The sequence below is a fragment of the Sander lucioperca genome, chromosome 9 (assembly GCF_008315115.2).
Source record: "Sander lucioperca isolate FBNREF2018 chromosome 9, SLUC_FBN_1.2, whole genome shotgun sequence".
NCBI lineage: Eukaryota > Metazoa > Chordata > Actinopteri > Perciformes > Percidae > Sander > Sander lucioperca.
In genome coordinates, this window is record NC_050181.1 from 1726972 (window position 1) to 1750007 (window position 23036).

At 40.3% G+C, this 23036-nt stretch overlaps 1 protein-coding gene across 20 annotated transcripts in view; it reads right to left on the reverse strand.

Moving 5' to 3' along the window:
* Nucleotides 1-23036, reverse strand: part of ctnnd2b (catenin (cadherin-associated protein), delta 2b) — a 164865-nt gene that overhangs the window by 42881 nt on the left and 98948 nt on the right. For 10 of the 20 annotated variants that reach the window (XM_036004764.1, XM_036004759.1, XM_036004758.1 and 7 more), the window contains 4 exons: nt 22099-22230; nt 17741-18053; nt 14682-14738; nt 1514-1646 (listed from right to left, as the gene is read on the reverse strand). In XM_036004764.1, coding sequence (XP_035860657.1) covers nt 1514-1646; nt 14682-14738; nt 17741-18053; nt 22099-22230 — 635 coding nt within the window. The remainder of the gene's footprint in view (nt 1-1513; nt 1647-14681; nt 14739-17740; nt 18054-22098; nt 22231-23036) is intronic. The other 10 variants (XM_036004765.1, XM_036004761.1, XM_036004760.1 and 7 more) reach the window with 2 other exon arrangements.

The window sequence follows — 23036 nt, forward strand, 5'->3', positions numbered from 1 at the left end:
GTGATGTTGGAATATTTGAAAAAATTGAGTTCCCGACTGGGAGAATTCACGCGAACTCCCCCTCAGGTCCGAACAACAACTCGGAGAGTTGTCGGAGTTGCAGAGTTGACGTCATTTTTTTCATATTACGCAGAACATGCCAGACTAACGTAAATGTTATATAATAATAATTTCAACTTTGAGCGCAGCGCAAAGCAGCAAATCCGAGCGGTGCGTGATGCCAGAGGTAGCGCAGCGCATAGTTGGGCGGCACCGCTCTCCCCATAAGAAATCAATTGAACAGCCGGCGCAAAGCGGTTTTGCCGCCTATGATGTGTAGGCAGCTTAACGCTTCAAACTGTTTCAGCATGCTTGGATAGTAACATAATAATTCACTGGAATGCTAGTCTCCGCCAATCCATCACCTAGACGCTGTACAAAACAGAAGGGGATCCCATGCTTTATGTACAGTAGATGAAGCTTAGCGTCCATGTTGTTTTCACATTGCGACTTAAAGCTCATGAACACACCGAAGTCGGAAGAATGACGAGCACGTGAATGCACCAGGAGTTTCCCCTCATTAAGACCTATCAAATGTTTTACTACTTAGGCGATGGGACATAAATGCCACTCCTTACAGTTGCAGGATCACAGCAGGATTACAATAACCAAGTAAAAATTGGCTTAGGCTACTGTAATTTACAACCTGACTGCTCAGTGTCTGGTCATTCACAATGAGTCAAGCTATTCATGTGCTGCTTGGCCTACATGAACAAATATGTTTCCGTGTATTCAGAGAGAAAGGCCTTCTTGATCTCTGCATATTGCCAAATAGGTTAATGAAGGATTTTCTTTATCATATGTGCATATTTATGGCATTTATGTTATATAAAATATCTTCTGCATGTTGCTGGATTAATGTTGCCAGATGTGAAAGACCTGCTGCATGGTTCTTCAGTCCTTGCAATCGTGCATGCACACCTGCAAACCTTTGTGATTACATAATTGCGACTGGCTCACGGACCCGGCGGCAAAAAGCACTGTGGAAATGTTGTTGTTGTATTATTTCTCCATTGGTCTGTTGCATGACCATCAAAAACACCCACTCACCCACTCACTCTTTGTTAAGAACCCTTGTCCCATGGAATCTTGCCTGTGGTATTTGAAGCACTGAAAAATCCCACTTAAAAAAACTCAACAGCAGCGTACCTTTCCAGAAACAATGTTCAGCTGAACTTCAGCTGAAATTAAACACTGCAGTATCTGCATTCTTATCTGCATATTAGAGGAAATAATGGGAGAGTATTTTTTTTATGTGTGTTTTGATTAAACTGGAAGTCACCAACCCTGACCCAAGGTATGTATGTGTGCGTGTGTGTGTGTGTGTGTGTGTGTGTGTGTGTGTGTGTGTGTGTGTGTGTGTTTGTGTGTGTATAGGCAGCAGAGTGAGTTAGGGCCAAGCAGCGTTTTGCAATTCAAACCATCTGTCTGAAAGCCTTCTCTCTTGGTGTGGGTTCTCTTCAGAGATCAATACCTCAGATTTGATCTTGTTGTCTCCGAAGCAGAGGTGCTGGAGGTAGGCAGCAGCGTTGGACTGGACTGATGGGAACTGATGCTGCAACATCTGGATCACCTCCGGCAGCTCTGGATCCCTCCAGCCAAACTCCCTACAGAGACACACAGAGATAACACAGTATGTTGTCATGTGTGCAGAGATAGATTTGTTTGTATGTGAGTGTGTGTGGCTGAACTCGTTGCTAGGCAGCTTGTCTTCCCACTGTGAGCCTGATTTAAAATGCTCACCAGAGAAAAAGAAAGACAGACAGAAGGCGAGGTTGTGGGTCAATCAAAAGCAAGAGAAAAAAACAAAAAAAGACACATTAAAGGTGCTCTAAGCAATGTTGGGTGACGTTACTTCTTGTTGACGTTCAAAGTATTTTCAAACAAAACGAAGACCAGCTCGCTCCTCCCTCCTCCTCATCTCGTCCCCTCCCTTCTGTGCTTCAGCGCACTAACCCCCCCTCCCACCCAATCCTTCTTGTCCGTTATTGGCTGAACACTGGAACACGGTTTGTGTATGTTTGCATGGTCCAGGTTGGACCACTTTGTTTTTGTTGGCGTGTGTGGACCCTAGGCTGTCTACAGAGTGTAGACATATGTAGACAGAGTGTCTACATTTTTTTACAGTGTGTTTAGGGGACCGGCAGCTCGCGGATAGTGAGGAGATGATTGCTGTATGTGGCAAAACATATTGTAGCCTAAAAAACGTGTGACATCACTTTGAGTAGCTTTAAATACAGATATTTGTATGTTTATGTTCTCTTTTAATTTAACTTTGTATTTACTGTCTGCCAGTAGGTGGAGAAGATTTAATAGTGAGGACACACCAAGCTATATAGTGGGTTTGCTCACACACTGGTCCACATATTTGACATTTACATTGCCACATAATGCTTACCATATTTGTACAATGTAAAACAAGAAAAGAAATTGTCAGTTTCAATGTCAAACATTTATTAATGACATTTCTTGAACAGAAAACAAAAACCTTTCTTTAAAAAGCATGTGTTCCATTATTTTCATCAATGTAGCCCTAGCTAGATGACAAAAGTCTTTTTGTGTACTTTTGGTTTGGGGCTATTTCTTATGTTTTGGGAAGCCCCCTTGGTTCTAAGACAATAGTGTGCTTCTAATAGTTTGTGTTTTTGGCCCTTTGCTGTTTCAACATGACAATGCCCCCGTGTACAAAGCTCGCTCTATATCGAAATGGTTTTCATAGATTGGTGTGGAGGAACCTGACTAGCCTGCACAAAGCCCTGACCTCGACCCCATCCAACAACACCCTTGAAATGAAACGCCGGCCACAAGCCTGGCCCTTTCACCCAACATCAATGTCCGACCTCACTACCGCTCATACCGAGGTAGAGAGCTGAAGTAAAAGTGGTACTCCTGGGTTCTGTTCCAGACGTAATCTGTTGACCCCCATGACACTTGGCCTAGTGAGCGTACACAGAGCTCTGCCCTCCTGTGGCCGCAGACACTCCCGCTTCTCTGCTGCAGCTGCTGATCTCCTTTCCTTTGTTCTGTTCTCACACGTTTTTCAGGACTTTTGTTTTTACTCTGCAACGGATGCAACTTGAAATGTTTGAAGTACAATACTACTAAAACACTACTCGTACCAGTTAGGGTAAGATGTGTTGCAGTATCGAGAGTAAAGGTAATTTGTTACTTCCACCCCTGTGTGCAGCAAGTTAAAAACAATCATGCACTTTGAGACAGAAATATGTCCAATCATCTTTATCAATCTTAATTTGGCAGATTTATCACATATGACACATTGCTTATGCGCCTGATGCTACAGTAAACATACAGCAGAACATCTGTATGCTTTGTCAAAGGAAAGTGTTTAACAGCAGCATCTTGGATGTACCTTAAGAGCTTCCTCCTGCTGTGATGAATCCTTTCTTCTAACTGCCCCAACTGCTTTGATTTCAGCATTTAACCAGGGTCTACCAGTGCTTTTGCCTATAGGCATGCTCTAGGCAGAGACGGACGCACACACGCACACGCACACGCACACGCACACGCACACGCACACGCACACGCACACACACACACACACACACACACACACACACACACACACACACACACACACATACACACACACATACACACACAGAAACTAAGCTCACTAACCCTATACATGTGTATAAGGGTGTGTGTGAAAGAAGATACAAAGATGATTAACGTGAGAAAGATGTGATGTGAGAGAATGAAGTCGCGGTGAGGGATCAAGGGAGAAGAGGGAGGTGGGGCTTATCGATGTAGATTATCTGTCGCCAACAGCAATGAAATATCACGTTTCATTGACAGCAATGATATAGGGACCAGCTAAAACTGGGGCTAGATCTTTTTTTCCCCTTTTTTTTTTAAGTTTTATTCCCGCATGTCATTAACATTGCTGTTTATAAATGTAGGGATATCAATGGATATTCATTTTGCTACATTTCTTTCTTTACTTTGCTTTTGATACATTCTCCATATTCGGTTTCTACTTTTTAATCCACACTTTTGCACATTTTGATTAGATTTTTTCTCAGAGTTGTGAGAGGTTTGGACTGCATATAGAAGCCCTGTTTGCTCTGCTCTTATGTAGAACCCGTTTCTCTTTGATGTCTCTTATTCTTGATGCAGCATCCCCGTGGAGATAATTTCAGTTCAGTCTAATTTAACATAAACATATGCACACACAAACAATCTCCGGATTGCACAGATACAAATACACACACCACTGAGAGCCGTAGGATAACTCAGTACACAGCTTAGAGCATGCACGCGCACAAACACACACACACACACACACACACACACACACACACACACACACACTCAGATAGCAGTCAAACACACACACACACACATACACACTCATTGACTTGCCTACACACCCATCATCAAAGGCAGTACAGAAGAGCCAGGATTAGAAAGCTTTTGTCTCTGAGTTTCATAATGGGCCAATGGGATAAACCCAAAATGGGGAAATTGAAGAGAGAATTATTTCAATGGTTATTTTTTCTCACTCTCACTTTAAGTCCACTCTCTCTTCAACAATTTGCTTTTGTTTAGTGTTTTTTCCCTCTTTTTTTACCTCTCAATATATCTCTCTGTTTATTTCCCTGCCTTGTTCCAGGCAATTTCCTACACAAACATACATGCACACAACGTTAACATACATAATGTTGTGATACACATACAGTACAGTAGCACACGCCTCCATAAATATGATCAGAGATGACATAACCTTGTTGAGGTCACCCTGTGGGTTAATTGGCCGATAAGACATCTAACGTTACGCCTGAGCGAGCTGTCAGATGTGTGTGTATGTTTTTTTTAGTTTTTTTTTACATTGTAATTAGAAAGTAGGACACTAGCGATAACAACGCCTGTAGACATGAAGCTTCTTTAATAACTAGTAAACCAGAAGGCTTCACTTATCAGACAGATTCAAATGCTTATGTACAGTAATCATTTGGTGAATCGTAAGGGTTCAAATATCTGTACTTAACTTGAATACTTTTTATGCATCTTTGTACTTACACTTCAGTACATTTCAGAGGAAGTTTTACTTTTTACTTGCCTGCAAATATTTGACAACTATAGTTACTATAGTCGATTTACAGATTGATATTTTACATACAAAACATACAGTAGGATCAGCTTATGAATACAGTATTTGATATTTTCAGTACATTTAGTTGCAATATTTCAGTACTTTTACTTGAGCCAAATTTAGATTCAGAACATAGATTTTTTTTTAAGTGGGGTTGTATGAGGTACTTATCCATATTCAGTGTATTTCATACAGTAGATGGCGGTCGGCACGCCTCCAGTGTCAGGAGTACCGACACTGAAGCTAAGCAATGTACTGCTGTGGACGTGGGGGCAGAAAAAAGAAGAAAAAAGGCCCACCTACAAAAATCAATATCAGTTTAAAGATGCAGTAGGTAAGACTTATAAATCTAACTTTCTGTCATATTTGCTGAAACTGACCCTATGTTCCAGTAGAACTACATGAAGCAGGTAATAAAAAAAAAAATCCGGCTCCTCTGGCACCACCTACAGCCTGTAGTTTTAGTAGTGTAGTTTGTTTCTCAAAAATCCACAGCTCCCTGTTCAGATGCACCAATCAGGGCCAGGGGGGTGTCTAACTGCATGTCAATCACTGCTCATGCACACACATTCATTCTCCCTTGTGGGTGGAGGGGCTTAAGAGACCGTTTGGGCTTTAGCAGAAAGGGGGGAGGGACTGAGAAGTTGTCGATGTTCAAATTCTTTGGCTAAGTCCTGGATCTTCACAATCCTACCTACAGCACCTTTAAGTGTACACTATACTAAGAATATTTTTACCACTTTACCTTGCTGTCAGACAGCCCTTACCGAATGGGAACTGAAACCGTTATATCCATACACTCCTTTGACAAAAACAGTAATTTTACCTCGCAGAACACAGGAGTTGCTGGTCTACGGCTGCCTTGATCAGTTAGTGTGTTGGTTGTTTTGCTGCTGTGCTGTCAACAACAGGACATTGCTTAGCTTCTGTGTCAGCACTCCTGCCTGCTTCTCCAAACTGGTGGCATACCGACTGCCATCTACTGTAGGTAATACACTGACTATGGATAAGTACCTCATACAACCCCACTCAAAATATCCCTTTTAGTAAAGGATTTGGATGCTTCCTTCACAACTGGAGAAAAAAAATACTTTCACCCATGCTTGATCGTGTTTTAACCACCATCTTTTTCCTAAACCTATCTAGTCGTTTTGGTGCCTAAACTTATCGCCGCATGACGCTCACTTTTTCTGGCTAAACTTCACTACCATGGCCCCTGAAAGGAGCGTCATCTGGCGGTGCCTGTAGCCGGCTTGCAGTCACCTATTCGTGGCTAAACTGCCACTGCCGCCAATACACTCCGTAGCCGGCGTCCTGGAGCTCTGTGGTGGCTGAATACAACCAGCAACTGCTGCTTTGATTTTATCGCTCTATGGCACTATGTGTTCACGTTACAGCGCTTTACTTAGTTTAAAATACTTCTATTTTAGGTATATAATATATGGTCAATTGGTGAAGTAGCATTGATCACTTTGAGGGGGGGGAATACATTTTGTCCCCACCGCGGTTAATAATAATTCAGCTGAGGCAGGGATATATAGAACATAAAGGGGGAAATCCCATGCATCCCCCCGGAAAATCACACCCTGCTAGTAGTACAACAAATGACTGTACAGTACAGTTGAAGTTCTGTTTAAGCTATATAACTAAGGGTTAACAATGGAGCTTGAGTTCAACAAGTTGACCACGTCACGGTGCAGTAAAAACCTTGCTAGATACTGAATAAGATACTGAATAACTCAACTCATACACTTTGTAATTGTTTTAGCTACAAGAGGACAAATTCAATAGCTCACAGGAAGCTTTCATATGAGTCCATCAACACTGATGTTTTCTCCATCATTTTCTTGAAAGGTGCAACTACTGAAATGGTGAAATGAGGTTGCAATAGTGCTTTTCAGGTCCATTACTCATCAAAACATCACACAGTGATGTTACCAGTACATCAGTGGCTAAGGGCTAACCACTACTTGAAGGCCAAAGTGGCACTTCTGGCAGCACTCTACAATAATTATTATACTCTCACTCTCTTTCTTTTTTTTTCTCATTGCGTCCCTTCTTCTATCTCTCAGTCTTCTTCTAGAAGTGTGAGGTCAAAGTGGGGGCACACACATGTAACTACAGACACACATGCACACACACAAACAAGAAAACACAGAGACACACACACACACACACACACACACACACACACACACACACACACACACATACACACACAAAGTAGTACTTTATGCATACAATAGAATGGCCAGTTAACACTTGAATCAATGAAGGGACAGTTTAATTGTTCAATACAATAAAAATACTTGCATATATAGAGGTGCATCGGGGGGGTGGGGGGTGGGGCGGGGGGGAGAAGCTGGTCAAAAGGTGCAAAGAAACTCTCGCACACGTTTCGGTACTAGAGCTAGTCTAGTGCCTATACTGTTAAACTTTATATTTTTTGTTTGCAACAGTCTAATCATTGCCAGCCTGCAGGCACAGAATATTTGACACGCCCACACCCACTTACAAAAAACATACAAGTATGCTTCAGAACACCAGAACAGGGAAAAACACCACTGTGCACAGCACATTTTGAGATGACAGGAGCCTTGAATAGGTGAGAAATAAACACGAACATGCAAAAAACAGAACACACACACAATGACAGAGCCAGGGACTAGAATAGTTGCGGCCCCAGAGACACAGTGGCACATCACAGCAGATCAAACTCAACCCAAGGCCTCAGGCTGTGATGCTTCACGGGGGCGTGCACACGCATTCACGCATGCATGCATGCACACACACACACACACACACACACACACACACACACACACACACACACACACACACACACACACACACACACACACACACACACACACACACACACACATACAGAAAACAAATGTACACATTCAACATAGATTTGATGCACAACTTAAAGCAGCATTAGCTTAAAGCAGCTAAACTGAACATACAGATGACATGTTGTGCAATGTGTTGCTGTTCTGGGATAAATCCCTAAAACACAACTACATTTTAAAGCAGACTGACCGCTCTAAAGATAATTTACCTACAGTTGCAGTGAAACTAAATGAAAAGAAGAGACTGTCTTTCTCTCCTGTGTGCCTGCTCCAGAAAGCTGTACTATAATGGTTCATTCATTCACTAACTCTAGCCTGGAGCCGTGCTACTTTTCACTCAGCATCTCTCTCTCTCTCTTTCAATATGTGTATGTGTGTTTCTCTCGTTCCAGAGACAAGGGATCACAGGAGGGTATGGTGCTCCCAGTCCCACACACTGTGCTAACACATCACAGCAGGATGAGCAAACACTACAGAGCCATCTGTGAACTTTGGGCAAAAGTGTTCACTCTGGCAATGTTTGATTAATGTCTTAGTGTTGGAGTTTAGAAAACAATATGCAACATATTTGAATAGCACTGCTGTTCTGGAACACATAAAAAAGACTTCTGTGTGTGTATTGGTGATTTCCATGGCCCTTGAGTGACTTAAACCATAGATAATTACAAAAGATATTTAGCCTGAAAACTCCACCACATTCCTTAAAACTTCACAGGTGATATAACCAGCTTATCTTTAGCAGCAAATATAATCGTAATAGAATTGGTCTTCCATTAATAAATAAAAAATGTGGCCTCAGAAAATAAATAAAAAGGTTGACGAAGCTTCTTGAGGTTACATTTGGCAGTCACTAGTTTAATAGTCTATATCCTTCGCGTTCCACTTCCGGGATTGCTCCGGTGCTGCAGGAAATTCTGCCGGATGCATGTATTTTCCGTTTCCTTCCGCTTTCTTTGTGTTGGAATTTTAAATTCAGTGGATTTATGAGGACTATTGTTGACTGCTCCTCAAAACTCTGCATGGTAAATTGAGGCAGCTAGTTAGACTATCTTTTTAATCTGAGTTTTCTCTCACACGACTATTTTGCAGCGGCTCTGTGCGGAGTTTAGCGCCGCCCATGACGATTCTGATTGGTTTAAAGAAATGCCATTAAACCACAGCACGTTTTCCTCCCATCCCCGAATGCTATGTGGCGTAGCCAGACCCTCCTTCAGCGCGCTTTGGAGGAGGGTCTGGCAAAGACTACTAGTTTAACTACAACCTTGTCCCTCTACCCTTCTGTCCTGCAGATGGCTCCAATCTTAACAAGTCAGAATTAAGAGGGGGAAATACTGTCAATAAAAAAGGAGATTTGGAAAAAGAGAGAAAAGAACTGTATAATTTTATGTGTGAGAAAGATATTTACTGACTTATTGCCTCTCAGAAAAATGTGCATCTGGTATATGTAAGTATGCATGTGTGTATCTGTGTGTGACTATGAAATCCCCCAAGGGAGCCTAATGTTTCAAATGGCGACCCAGTGGACTGGGACAAAGTACTGACAAACTGTCAATCTACTCTTTGTTCCCAACCAGCCAGGTGGGCTATCTCACCTCACCACTTGTCTAGGTGTGCGAGTGTGTGTTTCTGTGCGATCGAGTCAACCACAGCCAAAACATTTACGCCACAATACAAGATGCAGGCAAACCAGCAATTAAACCCGGTAAATAAAGAAACAATCTATGAATTATGTATTCAGAAAGAAGGGCGAGGTGCTGTAATGTGAGGGCTGCAGGCAGATGATGATCACTGCTATATCGGGCTGAAAGGGATTTCCTATGAGTCAGGGTTTTTGGGGAATAGAGCAATTTGAAACCAGAGAGCGAACTATGCGATTTGTGTCTTGTATATATTTGTGTGTGTTGCCACCACTGGGGGTGGGGAGGGGGGTGAATTTGATGACTCATTCCCCGATAGAGAGACAGAAATACAGACAGACAAGTAGGGTAAACCTGGAGAGTAAACTCACATAAGACGAAGAAAGGAGGAAGGAATAAAGGAAGTCAAAAATAAATTGACAAGGGTGCTGACTCACTGTACTCACTTTTTAGTGGGACATCTAACAACTTCAAGTGGCTAATTAACACCAAAATGTTACAGTGTATTTATAGCAAACCAGAACATATAGAAAAGGAAATACCCTAACCCATTGTTGTCTTGGTTAGTATCACAAAACATACTAACCTCAGACCAGCAGCAACAGACCACCGGGGATCCGTCTACTATAAGTTCAGCTGATTGATACAGCATTTCTCTCTCTCTCTCTCTCCAGACCCACAGTGTCATCTGTTCTTTACTGAACAGTATGTAATTAAGATGGGGTCACTTTCTTCACAGGTATTCTCTGTTTAGTCTCTATTAGTTGAGTTATGCACTGCTGTGATTTAGTGATACACTGTAAATGGTTATATACAGCCTAATGACAAGTATACAAACTAAAATCAAGCATTGCTCATAAAAGGAGTAAATAGGAGCGAAAACAAAACTAAAATTGGAGAATAAAGTCATATACTTTTCAGTAGAAAGTCATTATATATATTTTATAAAAAAACTGTTTTATCATTTTTGTGAATAAAAACTATTGTGTTTATATATAAGCAACGGGCAGTGTGTCATCATACATGTGACAAAATGACAAAGTAAATAGCTTTTCTGACAATATAGCAAATCATTATAATATGTTTTAGGATTGGGCATGATCATAAACAATAGACTTTCAAGATCAATGTCCATTTATCAGATGTAATAAATTCCACTAACTACATGATTCCTAAATAGCATACCAAGCATACCATGTTTTGAAGCACTGGTTGGAGGCACAGAGGAGTTAATGGCATAATAAAAGGGTTGAAAGCCTGAACTGAATAATCTTTTGTCTCCACCCCACAGTCAATGTCTTCAAGCAGTCTTGCTAAAAGTTGCTCATGTTGGCAGTTAAGTTAAGCGGCATTTCATTAGGTTTGTCCTTAACCACCATGTGCAATTTCCCATGCTTTCATTTTGAAAATTTGGTTTAAATGGGTGTAAAACATTTAACATAGCCTGTCAAGTTACAACAGTATTTTATTCTGTATCCAGTCTAGAGTTCAAATTGCTGATATTGGACTATTGCATGAACTACTGTTTAGTAAATGACCTTAAGGGAGAAGAATTGATCATTGCTAACTGGCTACTGAGGATTTTCTAATATATTCTGTTGTCAAGAGCAACCTTCTGTTCTATTTCTTTTGTAGACTTTTAACAGAGGCCTGTACTACGAAGCAAGATTTGGTTAACGAGGTAACTTCAGGTTCAACCCAGGGTTTTGTGTATCACGACGGTGGATCACTTGTTACCAGGTTAAATCACTGTGGTAACTTATGCTGAACACCTAACCAGGTTATGTTGGAGATTAGAGATCAACAGGTGTAAAAGCACCGCCTACTGACCAATCAATACTCGATTGATAACGGCGTCACCGTTCTTAGAAGATCAGGTGGAGCTTGGTGCGCGGAGAGAGAGAGGTGCGCTCATAAAAGTTAAAACATTTAGAGACCGACAACTCCGTTAACATTCCCTGATGGGTATTGTTATGAAAGATTTTCAGCAGAGGGAATTACGTATAGGCTATTTGTCGGCTTCTCTAGCCGTGTGTTGCCAATGCGCACATCGGTTTGAATTATGTTTTTATATTTTTTATTTGCTCTCACGATCGCTTACCACTGCCAGGGTTGCAACTGAAATAATAGGCTAAAGCAACGACAGTTTATGGAAAGCACAAGTGTAATTATGGTCAGATCTTGTGTCTGACTGATGGGGAAATGATATTGATAAGCGTTGTGATGTACGCATTTACAGCATTGGCTATTTTTTTTGCCAGCTTTCCTTCCTGTTTTAGGAAGCAGCGACTCTATTGCGTTTTGCCTGTAAAACTGTGTCTGTGTTCTTCATATTTATGTAGAATTATAGTTTGCTTTTCTTATGTAAAATATGCGGCTCTGGTAGATGTTTGAGAATGGTCATGCTGTGCAAACACCGCCTCTTTATGTGAACGCACGGATTGGGAGACCCTGGGTTGATTGAACTAGTTGTTAACCACCATCGTGACACAGCTTACGGGACCGCGGTTGTTAGGTTAGGTGAAGCCGGGTAACTGAAAGAAATCCAGCATGTTGATCTTGATTCGTGGTACAGGCCTCTGGACTGGCTGCCTCAAGGTAACTGAATCTTACAGAACAAAAGGTCTGCAAACTTATAGATCCAGAATTTCCGTTTTAAATCTTAACTTTTAGACTTTAAAAAGTTAATTATTTATTTTTTCACAGGAAACTTGATTGCATTGGAGAAGCACCAGTGAAATACTGTTGAAATACTGTGCATTCATAGATTGGCAGCGTAGTTTAGATGCTGCAATGTGTTGTCAAATGGAAATGTTAAATAAATGTATTGTTGTATTAGATGAACAAGCATTTCAGTTTCACAATATAAAATATAACCTACAAACCCAATAAGTACAATACCAGTAATATTTTAAACCCACCTTTTCCTCAATGTGTGAAGGAGGTTAGAGTGAGAAAATGAATGAATAGAAAGACAAAGAGAGACTGAGGCAAAGAGAAAATTAGAGAAAGAAAAAGAAAAGTGTGTGTATATGTTTGTGTTGCCCAGACAGCGTGTGTGCGTTTGAGGGTGCATGGCTGACTGACTGGCTCACTGAGGCTGGAAGAGATGAACGAAAGGTCAGGAGATGTCAGGCAGAGCTGAGAAACACACACACACACACACCACATGGAGTCCATCTCAACCCTGTGACTGTATATGGATCAGAGATTCTTAATGGGCTCATGAGCATGAAATAAAAAGAGGCACTTTCATGATCAGGTCGGATCCTGTCTAGCACAAAATCTTTCTTTGTGTTGGGAACATTTCCATAAATTATTGGCAGTACATAAGAGGCTGTCTCTACAGTAACATGTCTTGATTTGCAAGATTGTGACAGTGTGTAACTTGACAAATCAAAAGTTTGTTTGAGGCTTTTACAGGATAAAGGTATCATAAGGGACCCAGCTCAAGAAGGTGGAAATGGCCACACTTCCAGTTATCATCTATTTGCTATGCTGATGCTGATTTCTTTCTCTACGTAGTCTATCCACTCCATTTCATCAGAGACATTAGAGGAAACTTTGTAGTGGATGAGACACGCCCAGTGTTAATTTTGAAAACAACGTGAAAAACTTTTGTCAACGACCTTTTTTCCAAGCCGACAACTAAAAGAAGACTACAACTATATAAGGAGTAACCTTTGATAACAAAAACTATGATGTAATTTACTACAATTTTCATAAATGAATAACAAAAAACTGATCATGTCAAAGACAAACGGAGGAAAGAACTATAATGCAGCCGTTTATTTAACAGCCTGTACGCAGCTAATGTTATGTTTCTGCTAGTGTTGATTAGCTAATGTTATGTTTCTGCAAATATTTTTAGCTAATGTTATGTCTCTGCTAGTATTGTTAGCTATTGTTATTTTTCAGACATTGTTAGCTTATGTTGTCTCTGCTGTGTTATTACAAATCCCACTGCTTTATCTGCTAGTTTTGTTAGCTAACGTTATGTCTCTGTCAGTATTTATTGTTAGCTAATTTTATGTTTTTGCCAGTATTTGTTGTTAGCTAATGTTGTTTTTCTGCCATTGTTAGCTAACATTATATCTCTGCCAGTATTTATTTTTAGCTAATGGTATGTTTCTGACATTGTTAGGTAATGTTATGACTCTGCCAGTATTTATTGTTAGCTAATGTTATGGATGCTGTGTTATGAATCCCACTGCTTTCCCAGCTAGTATTGGTAGCTAACGTTATACTGTACGTCTTTGCCAGTATTTGCTAGCTAAAGTTGTGTTTCTGCCAATATTGTTAGCTAATATTATGTGTCTTGCCAGTATTCTTAGCTAATGTAACGGTTTATTGGATGGAAAATATTGATTAATGATTCAAAGACAAGTTCAACCACACTTCCACTAAAATTAGTCAATAAGCAGCAACAAAACAACTGGGACAAACTACGAAAATGTGCATATTCGTTTTAGGCGGAGATAATAAGTTTAACGCCACTAACTCAAAAATCTAAATCTTGTGCCAAAATTTAAACTGGGCATCTACATGAATACAACAGCTACAAAGCACATTCAGAAATCACCAGGACAGAAAATGGACACAAATTAATGAAAAAATCAACATATAGAAATGAATGGATGGAGGGATCGGTAGATAGCCAAAAGGAGAGAATGAGGAATATTTACAATCTAAAAAACAATTTACAAATTGCAAATAAGCAATCAGTAATTTTTTCTAACTTCTTTCTTAATGTTTTCAGGTCACAGAGGATGCTATTCTAATGTTATGGCGTAATTAAATGCAAAGTGCTTTTGAAAGCCAGCACTAGATGTAGTCTACAATTTATGATGCTAAAATAAAAGTGATCTCTGTTTAATAAAGCACTAAATGGGTGACAATACAAATGAGAGATGTCATGTGGCCGTTAACATTAACATCTGCATAGTGTCATATAGAGAAGATGGAAAGATTCAGTGAATGAGACAAAGGTAAGATAGATAGATAGACAGAATATGTATAAATAAATAGTTGGATTACTTTGTCATTCTTTGCTCGGCTTGATTTTGATTCCACACAAGGAATTCAGGGTCGTACCTATCGAGGGGGACAGGCAGAGAGAAACAAGAGAGATGTGTTTGTTGGCTGTCTGGCAACAAATTATTCAATAACCGTCATAATAGTGATGATTAGTAAATAGAAATCAATATGTAGCGACTAGCCTAGTCTTTCTCTCTCAACATTTGGTTATCAGGCAATGGTGGAGCAGGTAGGCAGGGTGAAGGACATGCATTTAGAGCGGGTGGTGGGGAGATGGTGAATATGTTGGGTAAAGAGAGGGTCTCATGATAAAACAAACTGGGTGCCGCCTTGTTCTTTGCACATTCATACACCAAACTGGATGTTTAGGTCATGGCTGGTGCTGCATAGTGGAGTATGTTTGAAACATTCAGATATTGCACAGCCAATTATCACTATACTTTTAGACAGCGAGCAGAAAATCTGATTTACCGTAGGTTAAAAAATACCAGGTTCACCTGTGCGTTTAAAAGGTCTTGTGCAGAGTACAGACCCTATACTGCAGACCTAACATCCTTATTAAATCATATATACATGTATGGTTTAATGAGAGAATAGTATTGTTTATATAAATGAAATATATGTCATTTATATAAACAATGCTATTCTCTCTTCTGTGTCATCCTGTTTTAAAGGAATACATCAAGTACATTATTATTACATGGTTGACCGGTTAGTCAAAATGGCTGTTGAATATAGATGACAAAATCCACCTTGTGAAATTCATTTGAATTTTTCTGTGTGATTGAAAATGACTAGCTTTTATCTCTGAAAAGCAGGACTTGTACCAGTAAAGCTAAATGGCGAGTAAATGACTGTTAAGCCTGTTATGTGTAGGTTCAATTTAAACAATATTTAAATATATATATATGTATTTAGCAACTACTTTTTCTCGCATTACTGAGGTGGTGGCAAGTGAAAAAAAAATGGTTGTTCACCTGAAATTGTTTTAATAAAACACTGAAGCTACAGTAACATACACTGTATATATTTTTATTATATTTTTCTATATATAGGATTTCTATTTAGTCATTAAAAGTTCAGTTGTCTTAATATGCTGCTAGTTTCCGATACCTCACACATTCATAGAATACACATAGATTATGCATATGCCTATATAAACTATGTGGAATGGATAATCTAATTTGAATGACTGTGGTGTTAGCACTTAAGAGCTACGTAACCAATGGGCCAAACCTGGGTGTGATTGTTTAAAGGATAACGCTGGTGTTAGTCTATATTTTTCTTGTTGACAACAAATCCCATGAAAAGACCAAAACCAAAAATGAATTGATCTTATTACCAAAACCATGTATATCTTGTTCCTCTTTGCCAAAGACCTCTGGGCTCTGAAGTACATCTCAAACTCACAGACACCATCCTGTTGCTGTAAATACCAACTAGAGTACCAAATGCGGGTTAATCAGCAGATGAAAATAGCCCCCAACAAATGCACTATTTCTTCATTTGAAATATGTCTTCAGTAGGAACAAATGGTCTTGAGGCTGTGTGCCACAGACACGGTAGGAAAGCCGAAAAGCTCTGAGAGATGGACTAACACATTGTTTGTTTTGGTCTCTTTACAGGATTTGTTTACACAAATATTAGGAATATATATACAGTATAAGAAAATGCCTTTTCAAACAATTCCTCTTTGAGTTTCAAGAACCGCAGCAGCGCAGCAAGCTTGTAAACAGTGAAACTTGACAGCTGCAGGATCAGAATGTTCCTGTATAATTATAATCTTGGGGGACCCTCCCTTTAACGCAATTTGGACAACAAGCTACTCGAATAGCACTGTCTCATTCATACAGTGCAAGCACTGACTGTGCATGTTGTGAAGGTAAAGTAAAATGCCATGCATCACAAGTCAGTCCTTTGAATGTAGCAGTGCAGATGTGTGGATGCTGGAAGCTACACAACAATGATGCTGGAGCTCAAAATTTAACAAACAGACAATGTGAGAGCAATGTGCACAAAGAAATAAAACCTTGGACAATGGGTGGAAGAAAGAGCAATGCCAACAACAAAAGTCACTTATCCTCATGACAGAAAGATGTCCTTGTGCTTCCAAATGTTACCGTATAATAAGCAGTTCAGCACAAAGTGACTTTCTCATTAGAAATATTGCATTTAAGTAAAATAAATATATCTCCTACTTACACCTGAGCTAAAATGTAAAAAAAGACACTTCAACTACGACGATATGCCTGTGCAGTCATTAGTCAGAAAAAAAGGCTAAAAAAGAAAAATCCAAGACAATTGGAATAGTATTTCAAACTTGATTGTAAGGAGGACAAAATAATGATAAAAACAGCTATTACGCTGTCCGTGTCTCTCTGTTACTCTTTTCTTGTCTGTCTGTCTGTCTGTCAGTCTGTCACTGTCTCTCTCTCTCTCTCTCTCTCTCTCTCTCTCTCTCTCTCTCTCTCTCTCTCTCTCTCTCTCTCTCTCTCTCTCTCCCCCTCATTCTCACACACCCACGTTCGTACACAGCGCTCTCTTGGTCTAAATGTAGACTTCATGCATTTTCCGCATTAACTTACTGCACAGAATGCGACTGATTGTCACTGACAGAGAGGCACTCCACACTTAACAGCGAAAGCAAACTTTTAAATTGGACCAAGAGTTGTGCGCAGGCCTTTATACGGCATTGTGAACATGCCCCAACACCAGGCAAACTAGAGAGGACAGTGAAAAATGTGGCGTGATGTGTTCCTCATACTAAAGCCCAGATTCAACCAGTCAAATCCTGACAGTCAATTCTTAGTTGAGGTGCTCCAAACTGTTTGGTGTCACCATGTTACACTTAGAAACTTTGACACTCTTTTGAAGACTGCAATTAAACTCTTTTTCAATGTTAATGCCTCCAGGTTATTGATATTATTTGCATAATTATGTTTAATTTGGTGAATCTGGCCATCAGTAAGTTCAGTGAAAGTGGGAAGGGAGCAGAACAAAGGGCTTCATCAACAAGCCAAAGCTGATTCAACATAAATACATGTTTTGTTTTTCCTCACCTTGGGTCCTTCTGAATACTGTCCACTGATGGAGACCGACCCAGAACGGCCTCAGGGGGGAGGGCGGGGCCCGACTTGCTGTAAGGCGACTCGGTGGACGGGCAGAACTGCAGAGTGCGGTACGGGTTGGCGTAGTCAGCCGCCCCGCCTCCTGCGGCGAAGCTGCCTCTCTGGAAGGTGCCGGTGGCGCTCTGGCTTCCCGTTCGCTGCAAGGGGATTGGGTCGACACCGGGGGAAGGCGGGGCTAAAGCAGGAAGAGGAGCGTAGGGACAGAGCAGATAGTTGAGGACCTCTTGGTACAATTGGTTCACCACTGGATTTGATGTAGCCGAGAAGGGCCGGGGAGCGGGGGAAGAAGAAAATCGAAACCAAACACGAGTACCAACACAAGGATGCACGTACACATAGACACAATGGAGAAAAGAAACGCAACAACACCAGCACCAATGGAACAAAACAGCACAGAAGAAAAAAGCAGAGAGGGAGGAAGAAAAAAAAATTTAAATAATAAAACACTCATACGTAGGGCCTAAATAAATATGGCAAACTGAAGTAAAAACTCAACAGTAGATAACTTAAAGGTGCAGTAGGTAAGACTTATAAAACTAACTTTCTGTCATATTTGCTGAAACTGACCCTATGTTCGAGTAGAACTACATGAAGCAGGTAATTAAAAAAAATCTGGCTCCTCTAGCACCACCTACAGCCTGTAGTGTGATTTGCAAAAATCCACCGCTCCCTGTTCAGATGCACCAATCAGGGCAGGGGCGGTGTCTAACTGCGTGTCAATCACTGCTCATGCACACACATTCATTCTCCCTTGTAGGGGGAGGGGCTTAGGAGACCGTTTTGGGCTTTAGCAGAAAGGGGGGAGGGACTGAGAACTTTTTGATGTTCAAATTGTTTGCCTAAGTCCTGGATCTTCCCAATCCTACCTACAGCACCTTTAAGGTGAAAAGGTGGACTCACAAAATGATCAATAGAGAAATATAATTAAAAAAACAACAACAGACAGAAGCAGTCAAATCAAACAGACATACAAAAAAATTAAAGGTAAATAAAGACATAAAATGTGCAGGCACCTGTAAAAAGTCTTGGCGATGACAATTAAAACATGTCCTTTACAGCACAGCTGGATTACCCGGGTTACCAGATTAACATGCTTGGAGGTGTCCGCCCCCTGAACCTCCACTCTCTGTGTTGAAGTATTTCTTAAAGCTTTTATCATTCCCGTTTATATTCTGTTTTAGTGGTGCCAAGTATTTACAGTTAATTGGAAAGTAATTGTCACACAGTGAGGGGTTTGGGGCCCCAGCGCAGTTTATGGCTGGTAGTCTAGCCTTGATGGAAAGACATCAAAACATAATAACAAACCTCCTTTGTCAGTCTCAAACAGAGAGAGAAATTGTCTTTTTGTTAAACAGCAGCTAAGAAAGAATTTGGGCATGACAGTCAACACGCTTACTCTAGCTCGCTTCGCTGGGCTGGGTCAGTGTGTGTGTGTGTGTGTGTGTGTGTGTGTGTGTGTGTCTGTGTGTGTGTTCAAGACTGCAATAGTAAAATGTGTCAATATCGAACGCTGGTCATGATGCGGAAAAAATCCAGTCAACAGTGTGTGTGTGTGTGTGTGTGTGTGTGTGTGTGTGTGTGTGTGTGTGTGTGACAGTACAGGAGATCAATGAGCCTAAGCAGGTCTATCGGTGTCAGACCTTCCGCAACTACATACATGCAGGTATATGCAGATGCGGCGTGTGTCACAATCACAATGGTGATGAGTGACTGAGACATGGGTATGTTCACTCTACCCTAAAACAATATTAAATACATAGGCAGAGATCCTCTTATAGCACTCCATTTCTTTCCTTCTAATACACTAATACACCTCTACCTCTTCCTACTGTACACACACACACACACACACACACACACACACTTACATACATCCACACTCATCCCCTTACACTCATCCCCTTACTCTCTCACCTCAGATGGATTCAGCGAAGCGTTCAGTGTTTCTGCCATCTGAGTGATAATGTGTGTTATGATGTGATGCGAAGTCAGGTGTGTTGTCTGCTTGTTTTCCAACTTGCTTGTTTATTATCTTGAAAGTATTCGAATTAACCTTGAAACATGCTTCAACAGCTACTTTGTGTTGCACAGTAATAAAAAGTCATTGTAAAACAAAAGAAAATAATCTGACAATCAGAGTGCCGCTGTCTCTGACTTCCATTCCATTCACTGACACAAAGCTGGAGATGATTGTTATTTTGATGTAGCAAAGTGACCTATCAGTGTGTGCGGGGAGCCAGCATCACCACAAAGCTTTTAATTAATAAGATGTTTCTCTCATATTTGGGAAAAAAAAGTATTCTTTGTGTGTATTTCTCTTTACAGCAACATGCATCGTTCCAGCGACCAAACCGGCAGCACAGCGGTGACAACATTTTAGGACACGGTTGATTTGCTTTGATTTCAAAGCACCCAAGCTAACGCCCATGGGATTAATTGAGATTAATTTTCAGCCTTGAAACTAATTAGTTAACAGACTGTGACTGAGAGACAAATTGCCATTGAGACCCCAATTGGATTTGCCTACCTGATCTGGTAAATAGCGCTACATGATCAGATGAGACAAGAAAATCCCTTCTGCACAGCAGCCTTTAATATAACACCATTCTAAACTGGACCAGACAAAAGACTTTTACTGTTCTACCTCTCGGTATGCTGTGCAGTATTTCTTTGACCCATCACATATTCAGTGTTTCATTTGATGTCTTGTTCTACTCACTGATTTTTAAATTTAGAAGGTTCAGTGGGTGATTTACAGCACGCTGCAGCTATTTATAAATTTGGACTATTTGAAGCACATTTCTGTGTTTACAGTCTCGCTCTAACCAACTCCAAGTGTTCCTACCTGTCCCCTCCAGCTCCTTCTACCTTTTCGGTGCCAGACTACTAAGTAACCTTTATAATTCATCTATTAGTTACATCTAATGGCTTTATTAATGGTTAATAAGTCATTGACTAATGCATTATAGATCAGTTATAAGCAATGAAGAACAACTTATGGGTTGCCAGGTGAGAAAATGTTATTTTTTTTGCTGGTGTTTATCCTCCTCCAGCTTGACACTTAGTTTGTCTGGGTGATTAAGGTAATGCAATTCCACAAAGTTAGGACATTTGGAAAAGACACATTGGCTCATTAAAAAGTGAGAATATCTTAACCCTATTAATGACTTTATCAATGACTAGTTAATATATCGGACCCAGTAAGGAGTGTTTTCCACAACCTGACAACCCAACAATTTGTCCTATTAAGTGTTACTATTTATTAATTATTAATAACGGTGAGAAAGAGAGAAGAGAAAGCCCATACCATTCCGTTCCTGCCAGTCCCCAACCTCCTTTCGTGTTTTCTTACATCCACCCCTCACATATCATCTTTAAAGTGCCCATATTATGGGATTTGAGGTGTTATGTTGTGTCTCTGGTGCTTCCATACACATACAAACTTTGAAAAAAATCCATCCATGCTGTTTAGAGTGAGATACGGTTTCTGAATGTGTCCTGCCTTCAGTCTCTGGGTGAGCTGTTCAAAATCAGCACGGCTTGTGACGTCACAAGCCGAAACGAGCAGGCTAACCGCAACCATTAGCTCAACGCTAGCATGCTACCTCGTTCTCAATAGCAAAGCACTGCTACAACACACACAAGTTCACCATAATCTACAAAAGAACTACTTACATGTGCGCCCTCATTTAGAAGTCTCCCAGCTAATCCTGCCTTGTAACTGACCGAAGTTGTAGAAACAGCCTTTCTTTTACTGTCTATGGAGCTAGCTAGCTGACATGATCTACATCTGAGCTACTGGGCATGTGCAGTGCAATCAAAGATAGTACAGAAGAAGAAGAAGAAAAGAGGTCTCACTCTGTAGCTAAAACAGAGACCAGGTGAAAAGAGGATCTGCAGCAGTGAGAGAGAGCACTGCAGTACAACAAAAATATGGTGTTTTTTGAAAATTAAACCATGTAAACCTATTCTGGTACAACCTTAAAATACAATATGAACCTGGAAATGAGCATAATATGGCTGCTTTAATGTTTTCCTAAATACCTTAGTTGCAAAGCTGTTACCATGCCACTATATCATCTATAAAAATCACGTGCACCCCGCGCATATTCCTGCCTATGAAATGTTTGCTTTCTGCTCAGACTCTCTCCCCAACACCTCCTTTTTGCTCCCATTGCCTTCTGGGATACAGCTTTGTTGAGTCTGTATTTGTACACAGTCCTTTACATCTTAAATAAATAACCCATGTCTTTATTTTCCTCAGCCTTCATATTCCCATGTCAGCTTACCTTGTCCTCTAAGGTTGGGTTTGGTGTAGACTCTGTCTTCGTAGATGGGGTCGATGTGGTGTTCAGGAGACTGCAGAGGTCGGAGCTCAGCGCCCAGGTGACTGTGCTGGCTGCTGTAGGAACCTCTGGAGCCTGGAACACACAGGGAATGGACATTAGATATACTGACAGATGGATAGAAAGGTGGGTGGATGAATAACTATATACTCTGTGGTTGTCAAGGTGATCACTACGTTTAGGTCAAGTCAATCTTGTCTTTTGAATCGCTCCTTAAAACACATTTACAGAAAAGCAGTTATGTTTTGATCACTTTACATGCCATGACCAACATGAGCAGATTCACCTGTTTGAGGGGTCCAGGGCAAACATATTGCTGTTGGACCCTTGTTAATTCCAAGTTCCCTTCAAGTACAGTCCACACAGCTCACTTGGGTGTAACACAAAGCTACTATCTGTATCCGTTTACAGTCACAAAATATCTGTAACATTTGTCTGTTAGTTATTAAATGAATCACTTCACATTTAACATGAGCATATACTCAATGGTTCCCAAACTTTTTCTGTAGGGCCCCCCCTATTGTAGAACTTAATAGCCAAACTCTGGCACTTTAATCTGTTTCATTTTATTTTGAATTCCTGTGCTCACGCTGATGAATACCAATTAGACGTACAAAAAAAAGTGCATGCCTCCTTAAGTGTTACAAAATAACACAATGGAACTGAAGAAAACCCATAATTCATATTCTCACACAACAAAATGTAGTTAACAACATTTTAATTTTAATTAAATTAAAAAAAAATAATAATAATAATAATAACAACAATAATAATAATAATAATAATAATAATAATAATAATAATAATAATAATAATAATAATAATAAAAAGATTGGTCATTAAACATACAATATGTAGTTTTCTCTTTTTTTTTGATAATT